We start from the raw sequence: 23,594 nt of genomic DNA on the forward strand, positions 1-23,594 counted from the left end.
ATAACAGTGATAAAAATTTACTGCTTAAAAATTAAGAAAACATTTCTTAAAAGAACTCTAGATTAAAGAGAAAAATCAAAACACAAAATGCAAACTACCAAGAAAGCAATGAAAAGGAACATATTTCATACTAAGATCTACGTGTCACAGCTAAAGCTTCAATCAGAGGAAAATTTATAATCTTTAAGATGCCTTTTAGCAGGCAGACTTTAAATAAAGGAGTTAAGTATTACTCTTAATTTAGTAAAAAAATAGAGCAAAATAAAGTTAACCAGGAGGAGGGAATTAATAGATATAAAAGCCCAACTTGATGAAATAGAAAACAAAAATAGCACAAAAGTAGTTTCCTAAGATAATAAACATATAATAAATAAAATGTAATAGATAAATATCTTATGAGCTTGTTAAGAAAAAAGGAAGAAAACTATAAAAGCTCAGGCAACGACAGCAACAAAAGAGATGACAGATAGAGAAGAACATGGAACTACTAAAGAAAGAAATTAGTTGCTACCAAGTGTCAACACAATTAAACCCTTGAGGAAACTGAACAGCAATGAATAAATTATCCCAAAAGATGCAGTAAACTAATTTAGAGCAAATTACTATGGAGCAGACTAAAAAGAGATTAAAGATCTGCTTGAAAACATGTATCAGGCCCAGATGGTTTTACAACTTAATTCTATTTAACTTTGAAGAGAAGATAATTCCAATGTTTCTCAAACTGTTCCAGGACACAGAACAAGGCAGACAGATCCCTGTTTTGTAAACCACTGTATCTGTACGTGCATGATGGTAGACTTCATACTCCTCTGACCTTGAGGTACTGTGATTTCCAGGATCAGGAATCGGGGATGTCATTCATCAGCGTTGAGAGGGCAGCTTCCAGTTTTAATGGCTATTAAATGGATATAGGATACTTTCTTTAAGCAAACCCCACTGATGGGCATGTCAGTGGTTCACAATCTTTTGCTATGTAACAATTGAAGAAATCAACATCCTGATGATGGGCATTTTTGCACATGTAGTATAGTGTAATACACGTGTAAAATCAATTTCTACAAGGGTTGAAGGGCATATGCACCTTTAATTTTGACTGAAATTGTCTTATTTGTCCCTGTGGAGGTATATCAATTTATTCTTCCAACGTCAATGACTGAGGCTGGGTTCTGTGTTCATTTGCCCATAGACTACTACAGAACTCCTCGATATTTAGTAATCAGATAAGCAAAAATAAAAATTAAAAAAATCCCATTGCGTTAATTTGCATTTCTCTTATCATAATTGAGGTTGTCCAGGACCTTTTCATCCGTAATAATCACTGGCATTTCCTTTTCTGTGAACGGTCTTTATATTCTTTATCTTTTTGAGTTATGAAAACTTATTAATATTTTGATGACATTAGCTCTATACGATATGAGTGGCAACAATTTTCCTCAGGTTATCATTCCAAAAAATTATTTTTGGTTTTTTTTTTTTTACCACCACAAATGTTTTTATTTTATATATTCTTTAAATAGCTTTATTGAGGGATAACTGACATTTCATAAACTGCACGTCTACAGCATACATTTGGTAACTTTTGACACATGATGAAACCATCACAATTAAAATAATAGACACGGCCACTGCCCCAAAGCTTCTTGGTGCCTTGTACTTCCCTCCTACCACTGACTCGTCACTCTGGATTAGTCTTAATTTTCTAGATGTTTATGTAAATAGAATAAGACAGTAGGAACTTTTTGTGGTCTGGCTTCACTCACCCTCACTATTTTGCAATTCATCCATGCCTGTGTGTATCAACAGCTAATTCCTTTGTATTTCTGGGTAGTATTCCACTGTAGGAATATCACAATTTTGAAAAAAATCTATTCAGATGTTCATGGGAATTTGGGTATTTCCAGTCTTCATCAAACAGCTCGGACTATTCCATGCATAAGAGCTGTGGACTTTGGATTTTGCATTCTTACCAGGTCCTCCACTTCCTCACCAACATGTGGTATCATCAATCTCCTTAATTTTAGACAATAATTTTGTTTTTATCTCGTTGTGGTTTTAATTTTCATTCCTGTAGTAACTAATGATATTAAGCATCTTCTTACGTTCTTATCTATATATCTTTTTTTGTCAAGTGTCTGTTTAAATCTTTTGCCCATTTTTGTGATTTCTTATTTGTCTTATTATCCAATTTTAAATGTCCCTCACATATTCTGGATACAAGTCCTTTATCAGATAAATGATTTGAAAATATTTTCTCCCAATGTCTGGTTTGTCTTTTCCTTTTCTTAATAGTGTATTTCAAAGAGAATGTTTTAATTTTGGTAAGTCCAGTTGGATCAATTTGTTCCTATTATGGCTTGTGCTTTTGGTGTCAGTTCTAAGAAATCTGTAATTATCCCAGGGTCACAAAGATTTTTCCTATGTTTTCTCTGATAAATTTCCTAATTTTAGGCATTGAATTGAATTCTATGACAAACTTTGAGTTAATTTTTGTATATGATGTGGATCCGAGTTGGGGGTGTTTTGTGGCATACGGATATTCAATTGTGTCAAGATTATTTGTTGAAAAGATTCTTTTCTCTACCTAAAACTCATCTGTTTATAAATGTGCATGTCTATTTGGACTCTCTATTCTGCTCCAGTGCTCTGTTTGCTGATCTTTACGCTAACACCCACCCTGGTGTTAATCTCCAACATTGTTGTTCATTTTCAAAGTTGTTTTGGGTATTCTTGGCCATTTGCATGCGAGGATTTTGACTGGTAATTATGATGAATTTAGAGATCAATACTGAGTCCTGTGATGCATGCACGTGGTATATACTTCTCCATTTATGTAGATATTCTTTAATTTTCTTTAGCAAAGTTTTATAGTCTCCAGAGTACATCTCTCATTTTTTGTCAGAATAATCTCTAAGTATTTCATGTTTTTATGCTGTGTTATTTTAAAAATTTTAATTTCAGGTTATTTGCTGCTAGAATATAGAAATAGATTTGCTTTTTGCATATTGATCTTGTATCTGCTATGTTGCTAAACTCCCATATTAGTTTTAGTGGTTATCTTGTACATTCATCAAATTTTCTATGTAGATAATTAAATCATCTGCGAATAAAGGCAGTTTTACTTCTTTTCCAACCTGGATGTTTAATATTTCTTTTTCTTGAAATGATCTCCAGTAAGTAGAAGTGTCTGGTAAAAGCAGACATTCACGTTGTGTATCTGATATTAGAGGGAAAGCACTCAGTGTTTCTTCATTAAGTATGTTAACTGTAGGGTTTTTGGTCAATAATCTGTATCAGGTTGAGGAAGCCCCTTTCTATTTGCTAAAAGATATTACAATGAATGGCTGTTGGATTTTGTCAAATGCTTTTTCTGCATCTATTGAGATGACCATATGGCTTTTCCTTTGTCATTTGTTAATGTGGCTCATTACACTGACTAATTTTTAAAAGTCAAACTAACCCGGCATTCCTGAATCCTAGTCAGTCCTTTTAAGATAATGTTGGATTTGATTTGCTCAACTTTTGCTTAGAATTTTTGCATTTATGTTCACGAGGGAAGCTTATCTACAGCTTTCTTTTCTTGTAATGTCTTTGGCTGGTTTTCGTGTGAGGATAATGCTGACCTCAGCATTTGAAAATATACTCTCCTTTTCAATTTTCTAGAAAATGTTGTCTAGAATTGATTTTATTTTTTCTTAAATGTATGGCATGGATTCACCAGCGAAGCCATATGATCTTGAAGTACTCTTTGGGGAATATTTTTAACTACAACTTCAATTTTATTAACAGATAGAAAGATATTCAGATTATGTATTTCTCTAGTAGTTTATATCTTTCAAGAAATTTGCCCATTCCCTCCGCGATGTTGAATTGGGTAGCAAAGAGTTGGGAAGACAGTGAGGAGGATACTGCAATGTTCTCAGTGAATGCAGCGAAGGCCCAGAAGAGAAGCAAAGCCACGGTGGAAGAAGGTGGGCAGAGTGGGAGGCAGTGGAGGGCCTACGAGAAGGTTCTGACCCAGGAGCTCAGCATGCTTGGGCAGCAGACGCAGCTTCTCCTCCAGCCCCGCCATACCCCCACACACCACTCAATGAGTCACAGGCCCCCAGCCTAAAAGACCTGGGGGCCACTTCCCCAGGACCCTGAGGCTGGTCACCAGAAGTTATCATCCAAAGTCCTCTCCAGAGCCCAGGATAACATCACACCTGAGACCCACAGCCAGGAGGGTACCTGGGAGCCTGCTCATGTCCCAAACAAGTACTTTGTCCTTCGATCCAGGTGAGACCAAGTCAGCACTGCTGGGTCAGACCTGGAAGTCACAGACTCCCTACTCTGGTTCCCCTGCCACCTGGTGCTGGACAGCACCCTTGGTGGTCTCCAGTGCCAGTCCTTGGACCACCTGCTGCATGTAGCCAGAGGGGCTTGTTACCTGGGCCTCCCCATAGCCGTCATGACCCAAAATCTCGAGGAGTGGACCTGTGCGTCTGTGTTAGAAGTGTCACTGCCAGGATCTCTGCCAAGGGGGAGCTCCTGGCTTCCCCTGTCAGGGACAGCTCTGCCTGGCACAAAGATGAGGACTTCTGTTTGTGGCAATAAGTGGACCATCTCCCTGCAAGTCTCCAAACAGCCTTGATAAAACAGAGTGATTTTCCTTTTGCGTGCACAGCTGAGTTCACCCAACAGGGAGGGAATCCCTGAGGGCCGAGAACAATGCACTTGCAGCAAAGCAAACAGCTCGTGGGGTCCTGGGAGTTTGCCCACCTGAGCAACCACATTGTGGACTTTAAAAGCCCCCCAGGGAGAAGAGGCAGGACCTGGAACCAGCACAGGGCAAGGAGTGGTAATTGAGATGCCTGCATGTAAAACTAGCCCTGGAAAGGTGGCACGAATGGTGAGATGTAGACCAAAACCAAACAAATGAAACAAATGAAGCAAAATAACAGCAAACAAAGAAAACAAACCTGTGCATTGGCAAAGGGAGGAAATAAAAATGGAAATTCATTTGTCTTGGCCTGTTTTCCTGGAGTGTAAAATAAAAAGTCTCCTCTCTATATGTATAACTTAGGTTTGCTCTCACAAGAGACTGGGTTTTCCATTCATACTGCACGGGTTGTCTAGAAAATCCTATATCTATAAAGACCAAAAGGTCCTGGATTGGTTCACTGGGTCAAACTCTACAAGCAAAGGTACCATTTCTCCAGAGGCATGTGCCCTCAAATAGCATACCCAGGAACCCCACAGACAAAAACCACCACCAATCACAAGGTCATATTCTAAACTTACAGACCCACAAGGAAACAGGCCACCATGAGCAAGTCAGGAGAAACCACAGTGAACAGAATTAGACTGCAAGAACTGCAGATGATGAGGTTATAGGATAGAGGCTATAACACAGGCATGTTCAAATGCCTTAAAAATTCAAAGTTGTAATGTAAAATATGAGAAAGGTATGAGACACCAAAATCAAGCAGATTAGACCCACACATACGGATATACAGTGTGAAAAAATATGCGGCGATTGCAATTAAAGTCTCAACAGGTGGATAAAGCAGTGGATTAGACACGTCTGAAGTGTTAGTCGACTGGACAGAAAATGCTGCAGATGCAGCACCGTGAGACAGAGATGGAAGGTGAAAGAGACAGCCAAGGACAGAATGCGATGTTCAGAAGTTTCCAGGAGAGATCGGAGCCACAGGAGGCAATATTATAGGACATAATGATGCTGACTTTCAACACTTGATGAAAGACATAAATGCTCTGATCCAAGAATCACAATAAACTGTTGGCAGGAGAAAGGAAAATAATCTAACACACCCTGCTAAACTGTCGTGAAATTACTAAACACCCAAGTCAAAGGAAAGGTTTTCAAAGGCATCAGAGGTGGAAAGGGTCACCTACGAAGGAATATCAGTTAGCTTGACTGTCCACAAGAGGCAGGGGACAGTGGTATCAGATCTCATGAGTGTCCAGAAAAATCCATCTATCAGCCTGCGACTCCTTCCCCCGCTAAACCAGCATCCGAGAGCAAAGACAAAAAAGAAAAAAAAAATTCAGAAAGGGACTGAAGTTTACCATCAGTAGAACCTTGTGGACTGAGGAAGAGGGAAATTAAATCCAAAACGTGAGACAGAAAACTGGCAAATCTGTGAGAATGTAAGTGCCGGATTGCATGCCACAGTAACAGTACGAATGACGCGTTCAGAGAACCGTGTGCAAAGGCAGAACCAAGCACTGGGCTTCAGTGGCCTGTGAGATGGCAGGGGCGACAGGATTGAGACCACCCAGACCCCATGGGGTTCAGGAGATGGGCTGCCCGCAGATCGCGACTGGTGTAGTGCTGGAGACAGAGCCTTGTAGGGACAGAGCCCTGCAGGGCCCAAGCGGATGCAAGCCAAGGGCTTGGCCTGGAAATGTGGCAGGTGGCAGGCGGGCACCAGGCTCTGGGACGAGCTTGGGCTCGATCCACACCCTAGGCCCGAGTGCACATGACGCATATGACACGTTCCTCTGCAGAGTGGGGATGTGGAACTTCGAGGCGGCCTTCTCTGGACTTTATTATTTGTCTGCAGTGTTCTTGGATGAAAATAAAGCAAAAACATACCATCTCGAGCTCCGTTTTGCCCTGAGTTGGGACACGGCAGGGTACCGCGCTACAGATCTACCTCTGACTGTTACTGGCTCCTCTCCCCCTCAGGCCCTGCACGACTGGCCACCATAATGTCCTGCCCAACTCCCGCATCTGTACCGGAGGGGGCAGGGGGACATACGAAGCCCAAAGCTGGCCCATGCCACGCTGGATGGGGCCTCCCTGGTGATGTCCGAGGTGGGTGGACTTCCTCATCTGCCCACTGGACATCTGCAGGCGCCCAGCAGCCCCTCATGCCCAAGGCCCTTTGTCACAAATGATGGCACCCAAAGCAGCACCAACATGTGCCGGAAGCCCATGTGGACCAGGTGCTCTTCTATGCTTTTACGTAGGTGGGCAACACCGACCCCCATGTTACAAATTAGGAAACCACATGACGTTCCCAGGTCACCCGGAGAACATGTGGAGACCTGCAGAGGTGCAGCTGTGTCCCCACACTGTGGCCTAAGCTGCTCCTGCCGCTTGTAATGCCCTGCCTCTCGCAATGCCCTGCCTCTCCTTCCTCAGCCAGTTCTTCAGCCCTAATGTCACCTCCTCCAAGAAGCCTTCCCGGGTCAGACCAAACCAAGCCAGGTGCCCATCCCTTGGCAGCTCACACATGGGCCCCTTACTGCCTCATCCACCTTCCTCCTGGGATGGCGAGGGAAATCCCCAGCCCCTGCCAATGGGGGCCTCACCCAGGCCCCACACAGAGCAGGCCCTGGTGAATAGGCGCTGATGAACCAGGACAGAACAAGCCCTGAGTGACTGGAACCTGCGAGAGGCTGGAAGCTACTGGAAGATGGGAGAAGGCTCCAGCTGACTGCACCATCCCTCACCATGCGTGAGATCCCGGTCACAATAGTTTCACTGGAAACAGGGGGTTACCTCAGGAGATACAGTGGCTTAGAAAAGGGCCTGGAACCCATGGACAGGAATAGGCAGCCCTGCCTGCGACACCTGGGCCTGAGGGTCATAGGACAGAAGCCCAGACTGACACGGAGAAAAGCTGCAGAGATGGGGGAGAAGCAGTAAGAGACAATGGGTCTCAGCCCAAGCAAATGCCTGTTTAAAGCACGGTTCCCCAAAATCATGTCAGAATTCCTGAAGACCAGCAGGTGGAAAAGGCCTGTGATGACTGGCATGTTCAGGTGGGTGCCCTGTGCCAAGGTCAGGTTGACTGCTGCCTACCCTGCCCAGAACATGCAGGCCGGACGAAGGCTGAGCACTGGCCTTGGCTTTGGGGTAGGATTCGGTATGGCTGCTCGTACCCCACCTCATGGGAGCAGGGGCTGAGGCTTTCCCAGTGGCGGTGTCTGCCCTGGGATGAGCACCCCTTTCTCGCCAGGCCATGATGACTTGGGAGCATCAGGTAACCCATGGGGGCGGGGCCGCTGTGTGTCCCTGGGGACCAGGCCAACAGCACAGGCTCCAGAAATCCCATGGCTCCGGGCTGGGCTGACTTATCACGTTAGCAGGAAAGAAAAACTCCTCCTTGTGGGAGCATTCCACAAAAGGCGCCTGACTTTCTCTGCACTTGAAGCTCATTAACATTCCGCAGACATCGCTAGCAACTTAATAACACTAAACAGGCTGAATGGACAGCATCGATTCAGGCTGCCCCGTATTCAGTGGACAGCGAGTGGCCTTCTCTGCAGGCGCACGGGCTGCATCCCCAGCCGCCTCTGGGCCCACCCAGCCTGCCCATTAGCATTCACAGAAAGTCTCCATTTGCATCGAGACAATGGCCCTACCCCTGAATCTGGAGCTGCGGGGCACCGGGCACTGGTTGGCACAATTGCCTTTGTGCCCACTTCAGTGGGCAGGCAGGGAGCACATCCCAGGGGCTCAGCAAGATGTGGCCGGGCCCCGGGCAAATCCTGATGGCATGTGATAAGGCCACTGGGACCCTGGCACAGAGGGGAGTGGATGCCCAGGTCTGGCTTTGCCCGGTGACTCCCAAATAGGATGCCCAGAACATCCTCAAGGGGCAGAGAACAGCGACAGCCCCTTTCCAGAACACTCCCATCTTTCTGCCAAGTTGCAGCAGTGGGGACAGTGACCAGAGGCAGAACATAGGGTGGCCACTCTTGAACAAGCTTCAGCTGGGTAGGCCAGGGATCCAGCACCAGTGAGCACACAGGGTCAGGAATAATGTGGGTTTGTCACCCTCTGCCATGCCTGAGATGGTGGCACTGTCCTCACAACTGCCAATAAGCTGGAATATTCTGATCAGTTCCAGAACATTCTGGCGGATCCCTGGCACTGGGAAGAGGTCTGAGAGGGGAGGGAAGGGTACAGAAATGACAGAAGAGCAAAGGGGCATGGTGTCAAGGCTAGTGACTGCTGCAGCACACATAGGGCTAGCTCTGGGCCCCCAGGCCCCACCCCACCTGGGATGGAGGTCAACATGTATGGACTGCCTCCTTTCTTCTGGGCATGGGGCCCTGGCCACACGGCATGACTGAGGCAGGGTCTGGCCACCAAGAGCCCAGAGTCCAGAGCAGCAGTGTCCAGCCACCCATGGGACTCGGCCAAGTGAAGCCTTCCTGGGGGCATGTAGGATAGGCACTGAGGGGAAATGGGAGGACAGGCCCTTCCAGGACTCCTTGGGGTAGGCCTGACCCTTTGAGTCATGGGGGGAAGCAGGGATAGGACTTGGACGGGTGGAAACTAGGCCAGCAGGAGCCAAAGCGAGGCCCTGGAACCTGATGTCCATGCAGACAGCAGCAGGCGGTCACGGGGCAGTGGGTCCCTAAACACTGGTGCCCTTGGCCCCAACTCCCACCTCTCCATCCAGAAGATGAGGCTCTCCCAGGCTTGGGATAGCAAGGCCACTGCCTCCCTCGTAGCACAAACTAGCGCTTCTTCCTGGGGCTGTGCTAGCGAAGTGTTTTCAGAATAGGTGCCCCCTGCCATCCCAGGGGGACCGTGCCCTGGGACAGGGCTTTTATGAATATTTGCCAGAACCTCTCGCTAGTGATGTGGCACCAGCATTCAGTAAATGCTGTCTCTGCATCAGAACACAGACCCCACCATGTCTGCCTCAGAGGAAGTGGCCGGCGGGCAGTGAGAGGTACCCTGGAGAGAGTATGTTCTCTCCTAGGAAGACAGGGCCCACACCCCAGTCCTGGTGGCAGCACAGCTAGTTCAAACACCCCACTCTGGCCCCAGAGGAAAGAAAAAGGCAGAACCATGTAAATTTGTTTTTAAGAGAACTGCTAAAGAATTCAGCCATCGGGGATCACACTCCCCGAGAAGTGGACACTGAGGTCATGAGAGAGAAAGTCGGAGCTCATAGGGCGAAGTGGGGTCCCTTTCACCATGGCCACCCCTTCCTACCTTTCGAGGGTTCAGCCACAACCCCGGATCCCCACTCTCCATGTGCAGCCAGGGGACATGAGGTCCCCGGACCTGCACAGACCACAAGGTCGCCCCATTCACAGCCCCATCACATGGAATGTTTCTCGCAAAATCAGGTTCCACAGTAGTGGAAACAGCACATGCGCCGTTGTGACAAGTCCAGATGGCGACTACCGGGGAAGCCTCCTGCACCTGCCCTGCCCCACTGACAGCCCTGGAGCTGAGGGAGGCGCAGTTGGGGGGGAGCAGGGGTCACCCCAGGCCACCTCGCTTATATCTGGTCGGATAGTGGCACTTTTAGGAACAGTGGAAGCTGGTGAGAGTATGTTGGGGTCACACCTAGGTGCTACCACGTGTCAGCTGTGTGGCCTGGAGACATGCTCAGCCTCTTGGGGCCCCCATCCCCACGTCTATTACAGAGCCTCGCTTGTGGCTTCACAGGGGCTAAACCCTCCCCCGGGACGGGGGACGCCTAAACCCCTCCCCCACCCACCAGACCTGCATCAGAGGCTTCTCACCGGAAGCGTCATAGCTGTCGACAGAGAAATGGTCCAGCCTCCGCTCTTCCGGGGGATCGCACGTGATGTGGGGGACCGTGAGCGTCTTTTCTCCGGGGCTCACCCCATTATCCTTGTCCAGTTTGAACTTTTTTTTCTTTACCTAAAAAGCCAGACGATAAGCTGGTGGCTCCTGGGCACCATCTGCGAGGCCCCTTGCTGGCCCCAGAGTGGCTGCCCAGTTCCCTCAGCGTGCACCCTGCCAGAGAACGGGGGGCCTGACCCAGTCACTGCCCCACGAGCTCACAGCCCAGGGTGGATGGCAGCGATGAGGGCTGCGGCCAGGAGAGGATTAAAACCGGTGGGCGAATGGACTGGGGGCCCTCCAGGGCCTCTTGGAGTAGGTCACCTGGAGGAAGGGACGGAGCAGGCTGTTTGGAAACCTGGGAGAACGTCCCAGCAGAGGCAAAGGCTCCAAGGAGGGTGGGCACAGCAATGCCTTCCCAAGATCCTGACTCTGTGACCTTGAGCCCTTGTCCCAGAGCTGGTGTGCCCCCCATCCCCCCACCCGCCATGCCCAGTATGGAAAGCCCAACACCAAGGCCCCCTCAAGAGCCTCCTGCCCACAGCTGGCCGGGATTAGCCCAGCCTGTCCTCAGGTCACTTTCTCCGGACCTCTCATAGCACTGGCCTTGGGGCGGGCAGTGTACACCTCCAAGCCTGGGAAGGTCAGGATGGCAGGGATCCAGAATGGGATGGACATCTCCAGAGCCGGGAGGGTGCTGACACCCTGATGTGGGCTACACTGAGCTCAAACACGGGCCAAGCGAACCCTGAAGCAGTGCCCACAGCCTCCCCACCTGCTAAAAAGCAGCCCTTGCCCTGGGGCTTCTTACCATGACAGACTTCTTGGACTTGGGGCTGGGGGAGAGCAGCGCGTGGCCCCGGGAGGGCTTCCGGACATAGATCTTCCAGGTGGAGGAGTCGGGGTTCTCAGCAGCGTAGCACCTCCATGCGGTCTGAAATCAGCAGCAGGGACAGGCTGTTACCTATGGAGTCACCTGTGGGGCCGTCGTGGAAGCCACAGGCATCCTCATCCCCCAGGCCCAGGATCCACTTCCCAGCTCCCAGGCCCTCTGCACTAACAGCCAGCTCTGCCCTTTCTGTGCCAGGCATCTCCCTACCACATGCCGTAAATGTTACTTGCAGCTCTGAGACTCAATCCTAACCTACCTGTGGTCCCCTCCATGCATCCTGTCCCCTCCTGCCAACCAGCCCCGAGCCAGGCCTAGAGCACACACAGACACGCAGGGGACTAGAGTTCACCCAGTGAGGAAGGGCTGTGGGAGAGGGGTCACCAGGGGGAGCAGGGCCCCTGGGGCCAGCAGGAGGTGAGACCGAGTGGCCAGGAAGCAGGAGTCCCTCTCAGAAGCCCCCAAGCACCGTCCTGCAGTTGTGGGGAGCCTCTGGTGGCATGTAGGTGGAGTTCTTAAGCCTGCATGCTAGAGAGACCCCATGGCAGCCACCATGGAGGAGACACCACAGGCAGGGGACCCCAGGGGAGGCCGTGCAGTGTCCCAGTGTCCAGGGGGGCAGGCATGGGATGGGAGGGGTTGCTTCGATAAGGACCTGTCACCGCGGGTCATGTGAGCCCAAGAGAGAGGAAGCACTCAGGAAGGTGTCACACCTGGTGGGGTTACTGGGGACAGTGACATGGCAGCCAGTGAGGGGCATTTGCAGCCCTCACCCCTACCTGGTGGCTGGGACAGCCAGGGGAGGCCACCAGCCTGGCCCTCCCGAGGCCCACAGTCCCACACACAGACAGAGCCGCCTCCACATTCCACCACCCAAAGCAGTCTGTGTGCCCCCTCCCCACAAAGCCTGTGCTGCCTGCCCCATGCGTTCCTGTCATCTCCAGCCCCAGTTCTGGTCCCCCCATGGTGAGTGTGACCTCTGAGCAAGTCTGTGTTTGTAGGATGTGACATCAGTGCTCCGTAGGGAAATCAAATGTGGTCCCCTGCTGCGGGCAGTCTGCCCATGCAGGGCCAAGGCTGGTGTTATGGGCCTGATTTATGGTCTCCCCAAAAAGAGAAACTGTGGGGCCATAAAACCAGGCCTGAGCACCAGCCCCTTGGTTCTACAGCTCCTGCTGCTGTTTCCTTTCCATGCGGGCACAACGTCCAGGTCCCAGACAGAAGGGCTTCAGAGGAATGCGGTGGAGACCCCGGCTGAGCCCCAGGCCCTGACAGCCACCCACTCCTCACCCGGGGCCCTGCCTGGGGTAGAAAGCTCAGGAGACTGAGGCCGGAGGGGTGACCCCAGTCAGCCTAGGCCTGTCCAGGTCCCCAGATCTTCCCTGGGGGACATTCATCCCAGGGTGCCCAGAGGGGTCCAACCTGCAGCCACCTCACCTGGCAGAGGGTCCTGTCCACTGGGCTGCCCCACTGCCAAGGCTCACACTCTTGGCCCCTCCCCAGCCACTCCTCGGGGCAGCCCTGGTCCTCAGTCCCCACAGGGGCCAGCCACAAGGACCCTCAGGAGCATGGTTTCCCGATGGCTCCTGTGCCTAAGTCTTTGCATTAAAAGAGCAAACTTTTTCCCCAGGGCCGGCATCACAGAATCAGAACTGGTCGTCTCCGGGCTGAGTGCCACTTGCCTCCCCATCCCCTCTAGAACCTTCCTTTCCCTGTTACTCCCAGGCTCTGCCTTCCCCAGCCTCCTGGCCCTGCGAATCCAGAGGGTGGCCCGCACCGTCCTGTCAGATCACGGGTCCCCAGCCCGAGGGAGGCTGAGCCCCTCAGAGGCAGGGTGCTGCACACGCTGGGCCCTGTCCCCTTGGGGACGGCCATCTGGGAGCCCCTCACCTATTTCCTCCCAGCCCTGGGGTGAGCAAGGTGGTGGTGCAGGAGGAGGGAGACTTGAGGGAGGGAGGGAAACCCTGCAGCTAGCCGGGAGGCGAGGGGCCCACAGCCGACCCCATCCAACCTGACTGCCATGGAGACGGGCGCTGGGTGGAGGGTGGCTGATGGTGACATGCGCACCTGGATGAGCGAGGCCGCGGCTGGGATCTGCCGGTTGAAGTGCTTCTGCCGCTGCTTCTGCTGCACCTTCAAGGCGAACCCAGAGCCGAGGATGCCCTGGGAAAGGAACCAGGCTCACGACCACGTGGCTGCTGCTAGGGGGGCACAGCCCACCTGACCCACTCCCAGGGGCCATCGTGGCGGCTGGGGGTCACCTGTCTGCATATGCCCAGGTGGGGCCCATGGCACTGCACTGGGTGCCAGGAGTGAGAAGATGGCCCATGGCCGAGGAGGAGTGCTGCTGCCACCACCATGCCAGAACCCTTGCCCAGGGGTCGGCAAGCGGCATGCACATATGTCACACACATATACACAACAGATACACACTGACACGGAACACACACATACATGCACAGCACACATGAAATACGCAGATGTACTTATACATGGGACGCACATGCACACATGCACACAAGTGCAAATGTGCATGTGTATACTATATGCATGCCTAACACATATACATGCATGCACACAACACATACCCACACGTACTGTACAGATAAGGCATGTGACTGCGTATACGCAGTGTGCACATACATCTAACATTTGTACAGCACAATGCACAAACACACGCTATGCATATACATGTACACGTTACACACATAATATGTAACACCTACACACACATACAACACATATACACATATCATACATACACACATATCATACATACACACATGTAACTCACATATACATACACCGATATGCACATACAGGAAACTAGAAAAACTTCACCCCTATTCTATGATCTCTGGAAAGGACCCAGAATAAAGCCCCTCCCAGGCCACCATGCAAGGCCACGCCCTCCCTCCCCCGGCACACGGGTTCCGCCTATGCAGTGATGTGCCAGCTGTACTGGGGCCTCCTTCCCTGCAGGGCTGAATGAACAGGCCTGCACCCCACTGCTTCTATGTAAAGCCACACCAGGCCGCCTTCCACACTGGCTACCCCAGTGGGGGGTGGGGAACAGGAGGGCTCGTGGCAGGTGAGCAGGCTGTGGGTGGGGCACCTTTTGGAAGGCGAGTACCATCCTGGCTCTGAATGAGTCACCTCCGAAAGTGGGCCTGCTCACAGAGAGGGACCTGCTGGTGTCCCCAGGGCCCCAGCTGGCCAAGGAGTGGCAGACAGACCCCTGTGGGCACCTACCGCTGGGAGCGCAAAGAACGAGATGGCGAAGACGGAGAAGCAGGAAGCGATAGTCTTCCCGACCCACGTCTGAGGCACCTTATCTCCGTAGCCAATGGTGGTGACCGTGACCTGTCAGCAGGAGGGACAGCAGTCAACAGCTGACAGGCCCAGAGCCTCTGGAGGGCACCTACCCAGCCCACACCACCACCCTGATGGGCCGAGAGGCCAGTGAGAGGCCCCGACCACCCGATGGTCACTGTCCTCTTTTGCCTCCACGTGACCCAGTGAAGGCACCAGGAAGAGAGCAGCAGGAAGCTCAGGTCTCCCACACCCTGAGGGCTGCACACGGCACACAGCCCACCAGGGATGCACCAAGAAAGGAGCAGCCATGGAGGGCCAGGGTGCCAGTGGGACATGCAGGCCGGGAGCCCACCCAACAGATGGCCAGGCACAGCAGCCCAACAGGCCTCCCTGCCCCACCCTCCTGCCACATCTCCGAGGCCACCACCCCTGGACCACTGCTGTGCCAGAAGCTCCCATCGAGGCCAGTTGCAGACAGAAGGCTGGGATGGGCCCGACATCACCCCAGGGCACCAGATGCTTCATTTTTCCTCTTCTGAGAGAAGACGATGCAGCTCGAGCCAACTTCTCGGCGGGAGAGCCACCCATCCCAGGCATGTGCTGGGACGATAGCAGTGAGGGGCTGACCCCCTGGCTCACCTCTGGCTGGCATCTGAGATGTGCTCCCTGGGGTCTGCAGTGTGAGACTGAATGTGACATCTATGTGGGGATCTGAGAGCCCACCCTGGCTGTGTCCAAGCCTGCCATGTTGCCCCTGGAGTCTGGGCCCTCAAGGAGCCAGCTGTGAGCCAGGAGAGGAGGCCCAGCATACCCATGGTCACACGCGTTCCTGCCCAGGCACAATGGGACAACAGGCATGGTGGCCCAGAGCGTCCCTGTGGCTGTGGGGGTCTCTGTAGTCCTGCTCTGGGCTCCCTGCTTTGGAAAACTCAGCTTCTACCCGTCTGGAATCTCCAGTTGAGGCGAGTGATACTCGTCTCTGGCAGGCGCAGGTGGATTTCCCTGCCGAGAACCACACGGAGCCCCCAGTTGATCCCCTGCCCCACAGAGCCAGTGTGGTGGCAGGGGTCCTGGGGAGGCCCATTTAACAGACTCCAACTGAAGGTGCACCACACATGTGCACCACAATCTGTGTATCACACACATGTATGCATCGTGCACACACATGGCACAATGTCATGTGGGAAGGTGGCTGGTGCCCACATCTCAGACTGACAATCTCAGGGCACACTTGGGCTCAGACATCTCACGTACACCCACCCCCCCACACACACCTGGAACATAGCCCAGGTACCTGCAGCTGAAACCAGGCCATCCCAGAGACCATAGGCAAGGAGATGGTAGGCTGGTGGATAAGGGGACTCTCGTGGATCCTGGAGCCCCCTCACCTGCAGGCATCCTCCCCAGAGGGCCTGCACCCCTGTGTGAGGGTCGGGCCACAGCTGCCTCCTCCAGAGGGCCCAGGTACCCTGGAGCAGGGCGACAGCAAAGACAGATCTGGGGCTGCCAACCAGGTGGGGCATCTGAGACTGTGCCCAGCCCTGCCCCTGGGAGCAACACCCACTAGTGACATCACAGCCCAGAGGGGCTCGGCGGCGTGGGGGCCCAGCGTACTCACTGTTCATCTGTCCATCCCACAGATGTTTCCTGAGCCTACAGCAAGTCAGAGAGAGCACAGAAAAGGTGACCCACCAACTGGCCTACCTCGGCCTCGAGCTCAGATGGCCCCGCCAGGCCGGACAACCGCGGGAGAGGAGACTCAGGACCTCTGTCTGCTTCAAACACCGCGGGAGCACAGGTAATCATCCCCTCAGTGCGAACATGCTGTTCCCACGCACTCACCCAGCAACTCCTAGTCACCCCTCAAAACCCTGCAGGGGACTTGGGTGGCCTCTGCTGACCCCCCGAGGCTGCACTTGCCCCTCCACTCTCAGATCCATGGCTGCTTTGCAGATGGGCCATCATGGATCCTCCCAGGAGCCAGACCTCACGGAGATTTGCAGAAATATTCATTTTTCTTTCAATGATATCTTTTGTTTTGGAAAATTTAGTAACTTTTCATAAAATTATTTTATTTATGCAAACATATAATGGGTCTATTATTATTTTAATACATATAGAAGCATTTAAAAAATTTCTCAGTTTTATAAAATATTGATAGGTATAACCCTCCAAAACAAAAGTTCTCTTTCAAGAGCATAAGGGGGTCCTAAGACCAAAAAGTCTGAGTGCGGCTGCCGTCCAGGGAGCGACGGGCAGGGGCCAGGATGCCATCTCCTGGGTCTGAGCAGGCCCCCACACCTGGTCCTGCTGCCTGGCAGGGTGGTGGCCTCGAGCCGCGGCCTGGTGTGTCCGCGTGCAGAGGAGGCCACACGCCCAAAGCCCCAGGACCCCATGTCCTCTGCTCAGACCCGTCCCAGACCCTCCTCGTCAAGTTAACAACGGTCCTTTCGGCCCCTCCGAGGAAGTGGTCCACCCCGCAGAGCTGTTTGTTTTTCCTGAATCCACAGACACAGGCAGCTCAGGAATGGGCCGTTTTATAGTCATGCTCATGTTCGGAACTTGTCCCTAGTGGCGGGCCTTCTAGAATGCAGACCTGCACGTCTCCTGGGCCAACAAATACAGGGAGATGGGACGCGGCCGCTGAAGCTCCTCGCCAGGCGCCGGCCACCAGGCGGCTGCGCGCATGGGCTGCTCCCACGCGGGTGCAGGGACGTGTCATACCAGTGGCAGGAACTGTGGGGGCGGGCGGCTGGGCGGAGGGACCAAGCCCCTCTCGTCCTTCCCGGAGCTGACAGAACGTCTCCGCCACCCCCTTGCTCGTGTGCAGCCCCTGTGCCGCCTTCACTACTGCGCTGCAGGACAGGAGGCATGGGAGAGCCTTCCAGTGCCCCGCGTCCTATCCCGAGAAGCCAGTGCCGGTGTCATCTCATTCCCTCCTTTGCCATGCAGGCTCATGAGGCTGGCCTCCAAGGCAGGACAGAGGGCCAGCCCAGAAGCCCAACCCCAGCTGTGCCTGCAGTGCCCGGCCCTGACCTAGCAGGCCCACTGGAGGTGTGGCGGTCACCTGCCCAGAGGGCAGGGGTGGCCGAGAGCAGCCCCTGAGACAGCCCCAACAGCACTATGCCTGGGTGGCACTTCATTCCACAACCTCATGATGCTGTGACTTAAGAGTCGTCCACACAGGAGGAAAGTGAGGCTGGTGGCACTCACTGTGCCTGTGGTCTTGCTGCTAGTGCGTGGCTGGCACGACCCCATGCTCCACACCGTGGCCACCAGGAAGGCTGGTGAGCAAACGCAAGACTGGCTAAGAGGTCGCTGTGGCCACTGCAGGCCCAGGCCTTGCCCAGCCTCAAGGGACCAGCCTGCCCGGGAGGAGACTCCCATAGAACGAAGCCAGGAAGGGGCAGCAACCAGGATCAGCCACACGACTCGAGGCAGGTGGCAAGGGGACCCCCAGAGCACCCAATGCAGTCACAGCACAACTGAGGACCCAGCCGAGGTGGGGTCCCTGCTTCCTCAGGGAAGCCATGAGCCAAGAGAGCCTCCCCCCACCAGTTCCCCATCCCTGGCCAAGCAGGAAGCTCACCCAGGGTCTCCGAGAGCCCCCTCCTCAGCCTCGGCACCCTCAGCAGGCTGAACAACTGTAGGCTCAAGAGGGGTCATCCCTTCCTGTGGCACAACGGCCATCTCATTGTTTCCAGTGGACTGGGGGACAATGAACTGCTACTGAGTGGGTCCAGCGCCCTGCCCAGCATCCTCACCATGCCAGGCACTCCTGCCGGCTGCCAGCCTGGCTTTGAGGCTCTGAGCCTGGGGTGGAGTTCTCACCCTGTCCATCTGACTGTGTGGCCTCAGGCCAAGCCCCAGCCTGTCTCATGCCTCAGTTTCTCCCTCTGGAGAAGGTGGACGATTACAACACACCCCTCACCAGCTGCCTGTAGGTTAGGGCATGGCACATGGCAAGCCTGTTACCTAGTTTTTACGTGTGGTGTCCCTAAAGTGCTCTGAGGCTGCTTATGGACTTAGAGACTCAAAGTCTAGGGCTTTCCGGCCCTCTGCTAGCTCAACAGTGTGGCTGGCATATGTGTTTGGCAGAGCAAGGCCAGAGCCCCCTGATCTGGGGTGACACTCCCCAGCCCACTTCCTCTTCTCCAAAAGAGATCCTGAGAATTGGGCCCACCCAGATGGGGAAGAGGTGTCTGCAGAGGCAGCCTGGGGACGGAGGCCCCAGAAGGCCCAGGGGAGGCAGGACGTAGTGGTCTTGGGGCCCTGCTGGGCTCAGCCACTCCTGTTCCAAAGGGATGCCCAGCACTGCTGGCTCCTTGTGGGCTGCCTGGGAGGCCCCGGCCCAGCTCGTGGGAAGGGCTGTCAGGAGGACTGCCGCTGCCACGTGGGCCAAGAGAACGAGCTTGCACACTGTGGCAAAGACAGAAGCAGGCACACCCCCAAGATAAACTCGCTCCCTTTCACCAGGGAAATAAATAGAGGCAAATCCATGCAGGCCCCGGCCTTCTAGTCACAGGAGTCTGTCCTCTCACTCACAGAGACCTTGGAGCCCCTGGGTCCGGCCTGGGTGCCCATCCCACATCCTTGCCCCAGTGTGGCTCACAGTCGGCCGGGCACCAGCTGGATGGGGATAAAAAACGCAACCGCACTGCTGAGAAGGCTGCGACCTAGGGGCACCCTCACACCCCATCTGGCGGGCCAGGACCTCTCTGGTTCCTGCCTCCTGGATGAAACCCAGGAGCCCCACCCAGAGGCTGACAGTGCCACCATGAGCACCTCGGCTCCAGCCCGGGCCTGTCCACTCTGCAGCACAGCTGGGCTCAGGGCCCTACATACAGGGGGCACAGGTGTCAGCTCAGACATCACCTCCTCAGTGAGGCCTCACCACTCTCAGGACCGAGGAGGTTCCCCAGGGCCTCACTGGCAGGGGCTCCCTGGAGGCTCTTCCTGTGGCCACCCACAAACCAGCACATGTGCAGACCACAGCTCATGCCACACTTCTAGCCCCCGACCATGACTCCCAGGGAGCCAGACCAGCTGCCCAAGCCCTGCCGTACCCTCAGCGCCCAGCACAGGCCAGGACCACAACCACATGCTGAACAAGGAATCCACGAGTGGTGAAGACCCGGCCTCACTGGGAGGCCCCCATCGTCCTAGTAAAGTATTCACGGCAAAAGGACCTGTTGCCACCTCTGGGATCAGTCCTGAGAGCCCCCCTCTCAGTGAGCCCCACGTCGGCCTGGGGAGGCAGACTGTTGTCTCCCCATTTTGCAGATAGAGCCACTGAGGCACAGAGTGATCACGTGCTATGCCCAGCCCCAGGGCCAGTTTGGTGGTACAGCTGAATGCACGGCCCAGGAAGCCAACTCCATGGCCTGCCCTCCCCGTCTCCACTGCACGGCCCATGACAGCAGCCTGCTTCTGGATCTTTTTTATCCGTTTATGTACCCCTGCTCTGCCACCAGCCACTCGCCCTGCGTAGGCCCTGGGGATGTGGAATCTAAAACACTGGGTCACTGGAGTCCAGGAGGCGAAGCTCTGAGAGGAAGCTGCTGGGGAGTTGGGCAGGGGACAGGCAGGACCCACCTTCGGGACAGGCAGGGCTGAGGAATGTGACTGGACCATGGCAGCCACAAAGCCTTTACTGTGAGTTAGCTTGCCACAAGCCCATCAACAGGTTTCTGGTTTTGGGGAATGCCAAGAGAATGTGCTGGAAACATCCTTCTAAGGTTCGCAGCCAGCCTTTACCGCATCCTTGCTGGGTGCCTGGCACCCAGGTGTTCCATGTATTCACTGACTCACAGCCACCCATGGGATGAGGCACGTGTCCTACACTCATCTCATGGAGGGGCCCAGAGAGGTTGAGTAACCTGCCCAGGACCACACAGCTGGTCGCCCCACCCCCTCCTGTTTCACCGTGTTTCATGATGCTGACTGTTGCTTTTCTCTCGGCTGAAGAGTAACTGAAAAGTTCTGTTACCTGAGACTGGCATGAGCTCACTCCCCGCACACCTAAGAGGAAGCTCGCCACCCTTACTGGGCTGCCACATCCATGTAAGGAATCCCCATGGTGTTGGCCAGTGGGCAGTAAGTACGGGAAGACGGCCCTGCCTAGTGAACTCCTGCCTGTCTTACAAAACCCAGCTGGAAAGGCCCCTCCTCGGGAGAGCTATCTGGCTGGCATCCTACAGACCCTCATGTCTCAGCTGCATAGCACTTCCAGGCTTTGCATGGAGCTCTAGGGAAAGGAAGAGCCCTGGTCTGGGTGGGGGTCCAAGTGCTGGGGTGGGGGCCTGGCCCCGCTGCCCCTTGGTCCATGGAGCCTCCGTTTCCCCATGCTTCAAAGGAGGTCCTGACACCGGCCCCTCCCACTGGGCAGTGCCAACAGGGCTTGCATGTGAATGCCTGGGAGGCCCTGCCCTCACCCAGGACCCCCATTCCAGACCTCAGACCCCTCTGGCCTTGCTCTGCCAGGATGCAGTACAGCCTGGGAGGCAGGAACTTTCCAGAGCTTCCAGGTAAGGAAAACGGGAACAGCAGCTAGACGCTATTTGAAAAGGTGGCTGACATACAGAGACGGGATTCCAGCTTTTTCACTCTAAATTCTAAATTTAGATGCAGTGGGGTAAACAGAGCCCAACAGCCTCCTGTTTTTAGAGACCCCCGGGCGCTAAACAGAGCAGCCCGTGTTTGCAAAAACTGCTTTTCCCTCCACTCAAACTTGAACACAAACAAACGCATTCTGTTTCAAGGGCAAAGAAAAAAGTCTTAAATCCTCCCCAAATGCCTCGGCAGCCAGGCTCAGGCGCCACGCTTGGGGGAACCAGGAGATCACACAAGTGAGTTGGGCGTCCACACCCTGGGGAGGGACGCAGGAGGGGACACTCAGCCATTGAACTGGCTCCTTCCCTAGATGGCTGTGGAAACTGAGGCCCAGCAAGGGGAGGGCTTTCCCAGGAAGCCCACCCAGAATACCCAATGTTCTGGGCTGAATTGTGTCCCCCCAAAATTCATGTCCACTTGGTCCCTCAGAACGTGATCTTATTTTGAAATAGGGTCTTTGAAGATGTGATTAAGGATCTCAAGATGAGACCACCCTGGATTATACTGGTGGATCTTAAATCCAATGACAAGTGTCCTTATAAGAGACAGAAGAGAGATGCAGATGCACAGGAGCGATGTGGCCACAAGCCAAGGACCCCTGGAGCCACCAGAAGCTGCAGGAGACAGGAAGGACCCTCCCCTAAGCCTCTAAAAGGAGTGCGGCCCACCAACACCTGATTTCAGATTTCTGGCCTCTAGAACTATAAAAAATTTCTGTTCTTTTAAGTCAACTAGTTTGTAGGACTGTGCAGCAGCCCCAGGAGGTGAATAGCCTGCAGACCCATGTGCCGCAGGGCAGACGGCTCTGCAGGCACATCTGTGGTTTGCTCCCTCACGTGACCAATACCGGCTGAGCTGAGGACACCTGAGGTTGCCCCTGTGGCCCCTATAGTCCAGGGGGCGAGTGTGGGTCCACACCTGTCCACGTGTACCTCGGCAGCCCTGTTGAGGGGATACCGCATATCGTCTTTGAGCAGCTGGTCTAGGCTGCGAGGACTGTGGGTGGGGGTCTGCAGAGTCTGCACAAGGTCAGGGCAAGCACAGCACAGAGATCGGACAGGCCCGGCCTCCGGGAAGCTGCCCCCACCCATTAGGTGGCCTGTGGCAGCCCCCAACCACGGAGGAGGTCTCCCCACCCCATTGTCCGTCTGCCACAGACACCCAGCCTCGGGGCAGGGCCTCGTCAGCCTGCGGGGCTTCACTACCCTGGTGGCATGAACAAAGCCAGGACACGGGAAAACAACTGCTGCAGGGAGGAGGGGGCAGTTGCAGACGGGCAGACTGGCTTGAAAGCCCTGATCTGGGCTGTACTGTCTTAGATTTCTTGAGTCTTGTTTGTCCGAGAAGCGCCAGGAACACAGCCCATAACTCAAGTCTCAGGGGCCGCTCCCACCCGGACAGCTGCAGGGGCAGCCCTGTGATGAATAGGAGCATTTGCCCCAGAGCCCCAGGCGGCAGGGGGCCCAGGGTGGCCAGGGGCCCTGGCCCGGCAGGAACAATGGCCAGGCCTGGGCGCGGTGACCGAGGCGCAGGCTGCAGCTGACGGCGCGGGCCGGGGCACCAGTGCCAAGCCGGGCACAAAGGGGCCGTGTTCCCGGCCGGCGGGCGGATGTTTGCACAGGTGTGGGGGTGGGAGTGCCGCTGTGCGCGGGCCGGGGCTGGGGAGTAGCCTCCGCTGCCCGCAGCTCCTGTGGCTGGGCAGGCAGGCGGGGCGTCAAGGCTGGCACCCTTCTCAGCCGGCCTGCAGCAGCCACCCACCGCCTTCGCTGTGCCGCCGGCCTCCTGGGAATGCTCCCGGCTCCAGGCAGCCTGTCGCATCCCCCCACTCACCACAGGCAATACCCCTGCCAGGGGGCCAAGCCCTCCTGCCCAAGCCTGCTCCAGCCTGCCACAAGGGGGCCTTCAGGGACACAGGCCCCCCTGGAGGGTGGGCAGAGGCTGTGTCAGCACATCCTTGCCTTCCCTGAGCAGTTTGGCATGCTGGAAGCTTCCAGAAAACACACTGACTCGGCCAATGTCAGGAGCCCCGCTGCATGCCTGGCCTCATGGGGGTTGGGCCAGGGGACTCAGTAAGAGCAGGGCACGTGCCTGCCAGGGCATCACAGGGTGGCTTCCTGCCCCACCTGGTCAAGCTCGGACAGGACCTCTTCTGGTGGCGGGTGGGGAGTCCCTAGAGCAAGCCAGGCCCTTCCTTTCTGGAAGGAGCACTCA

General features: G+C 54.2%; 1 protein-coding gene and 1 long non-coding RNA gene across 5 annotated transcripts in view; one reads left to right on the top strand and one right to left on the bottom strand.

Moving 5' to 3' along the window:
* KCNQ1 (potassium voltage-gated channel subfamily Q member 1) overlaps window positions 1-23,594 on the bottom strand; it is a 357,688-nt gene that overhangs the window by 239,241 nt on the left and 94,853 nt on the right. For 2 of the 3 annotated variants that reach the window (XM_063092881.1, XM_063092880.1), the window contains 3 exons: window positions 14,709-14,819; window positions 11,379-11,501; window positions 10,504-10,645 (listed from right to left, as the gene is read on the bottom strand). In XM_063092881.1, the coding sequence (XP_062948951.1) occupies window positions 10,504-10,645; window positions 11,379-11,501; window positions 14,709-14,819 (376 nt within the window). Of the gene's footprint in view, window positions 1-10,503; window positions 10,646-11,378; window positions 11,502-13,523; window positions 13,620-14,708; window positions 14,820-23,594 lie in introns of all 3 variants that reach the window. The other variant, XM_063092879.1, reaches the window with a different exon arrangement.
* The window catches only part of LOC134374854 (uncharacterized), a 133,178-nt gene that overhangs the window by 101,228 nt on the left and 8,356 nt on the right, over window positions 1-23,594 (top strand). Inside the window, exons 2-3 of one of the 2 annotated variants that reach the window (XR_010023367.1) lie at window positions 16,412-16,569; window positions 16,725-16,800. This is a non-coding gene — a long non-coding RNA (uncharacterized LOC134374854). Of the gene's footprint in view, window positions 1-16,411; window positions 16,570-16,724; window positions 16,801-23,594 lie in introns of those variants that run through there. The other variant, XR_010023366.1, reaches the window with a different exon arrangement.

The sequence above is a fragment of the Cynocephalus volans genome, chromosome 4, assembly GCF_027409185.1.
Source record: "Cynocephalus volans isolate mCynVol1 chromosome 4, mCynVol1.pri, whole genome shotgun sequence".
Classification (NCBI taxonomy): Eukaryota; Metazoa; Chordata; class Mammalia; order Dermoptera; family Cynocephalidae; genus Cynocephalus; species Cynocephalus volans.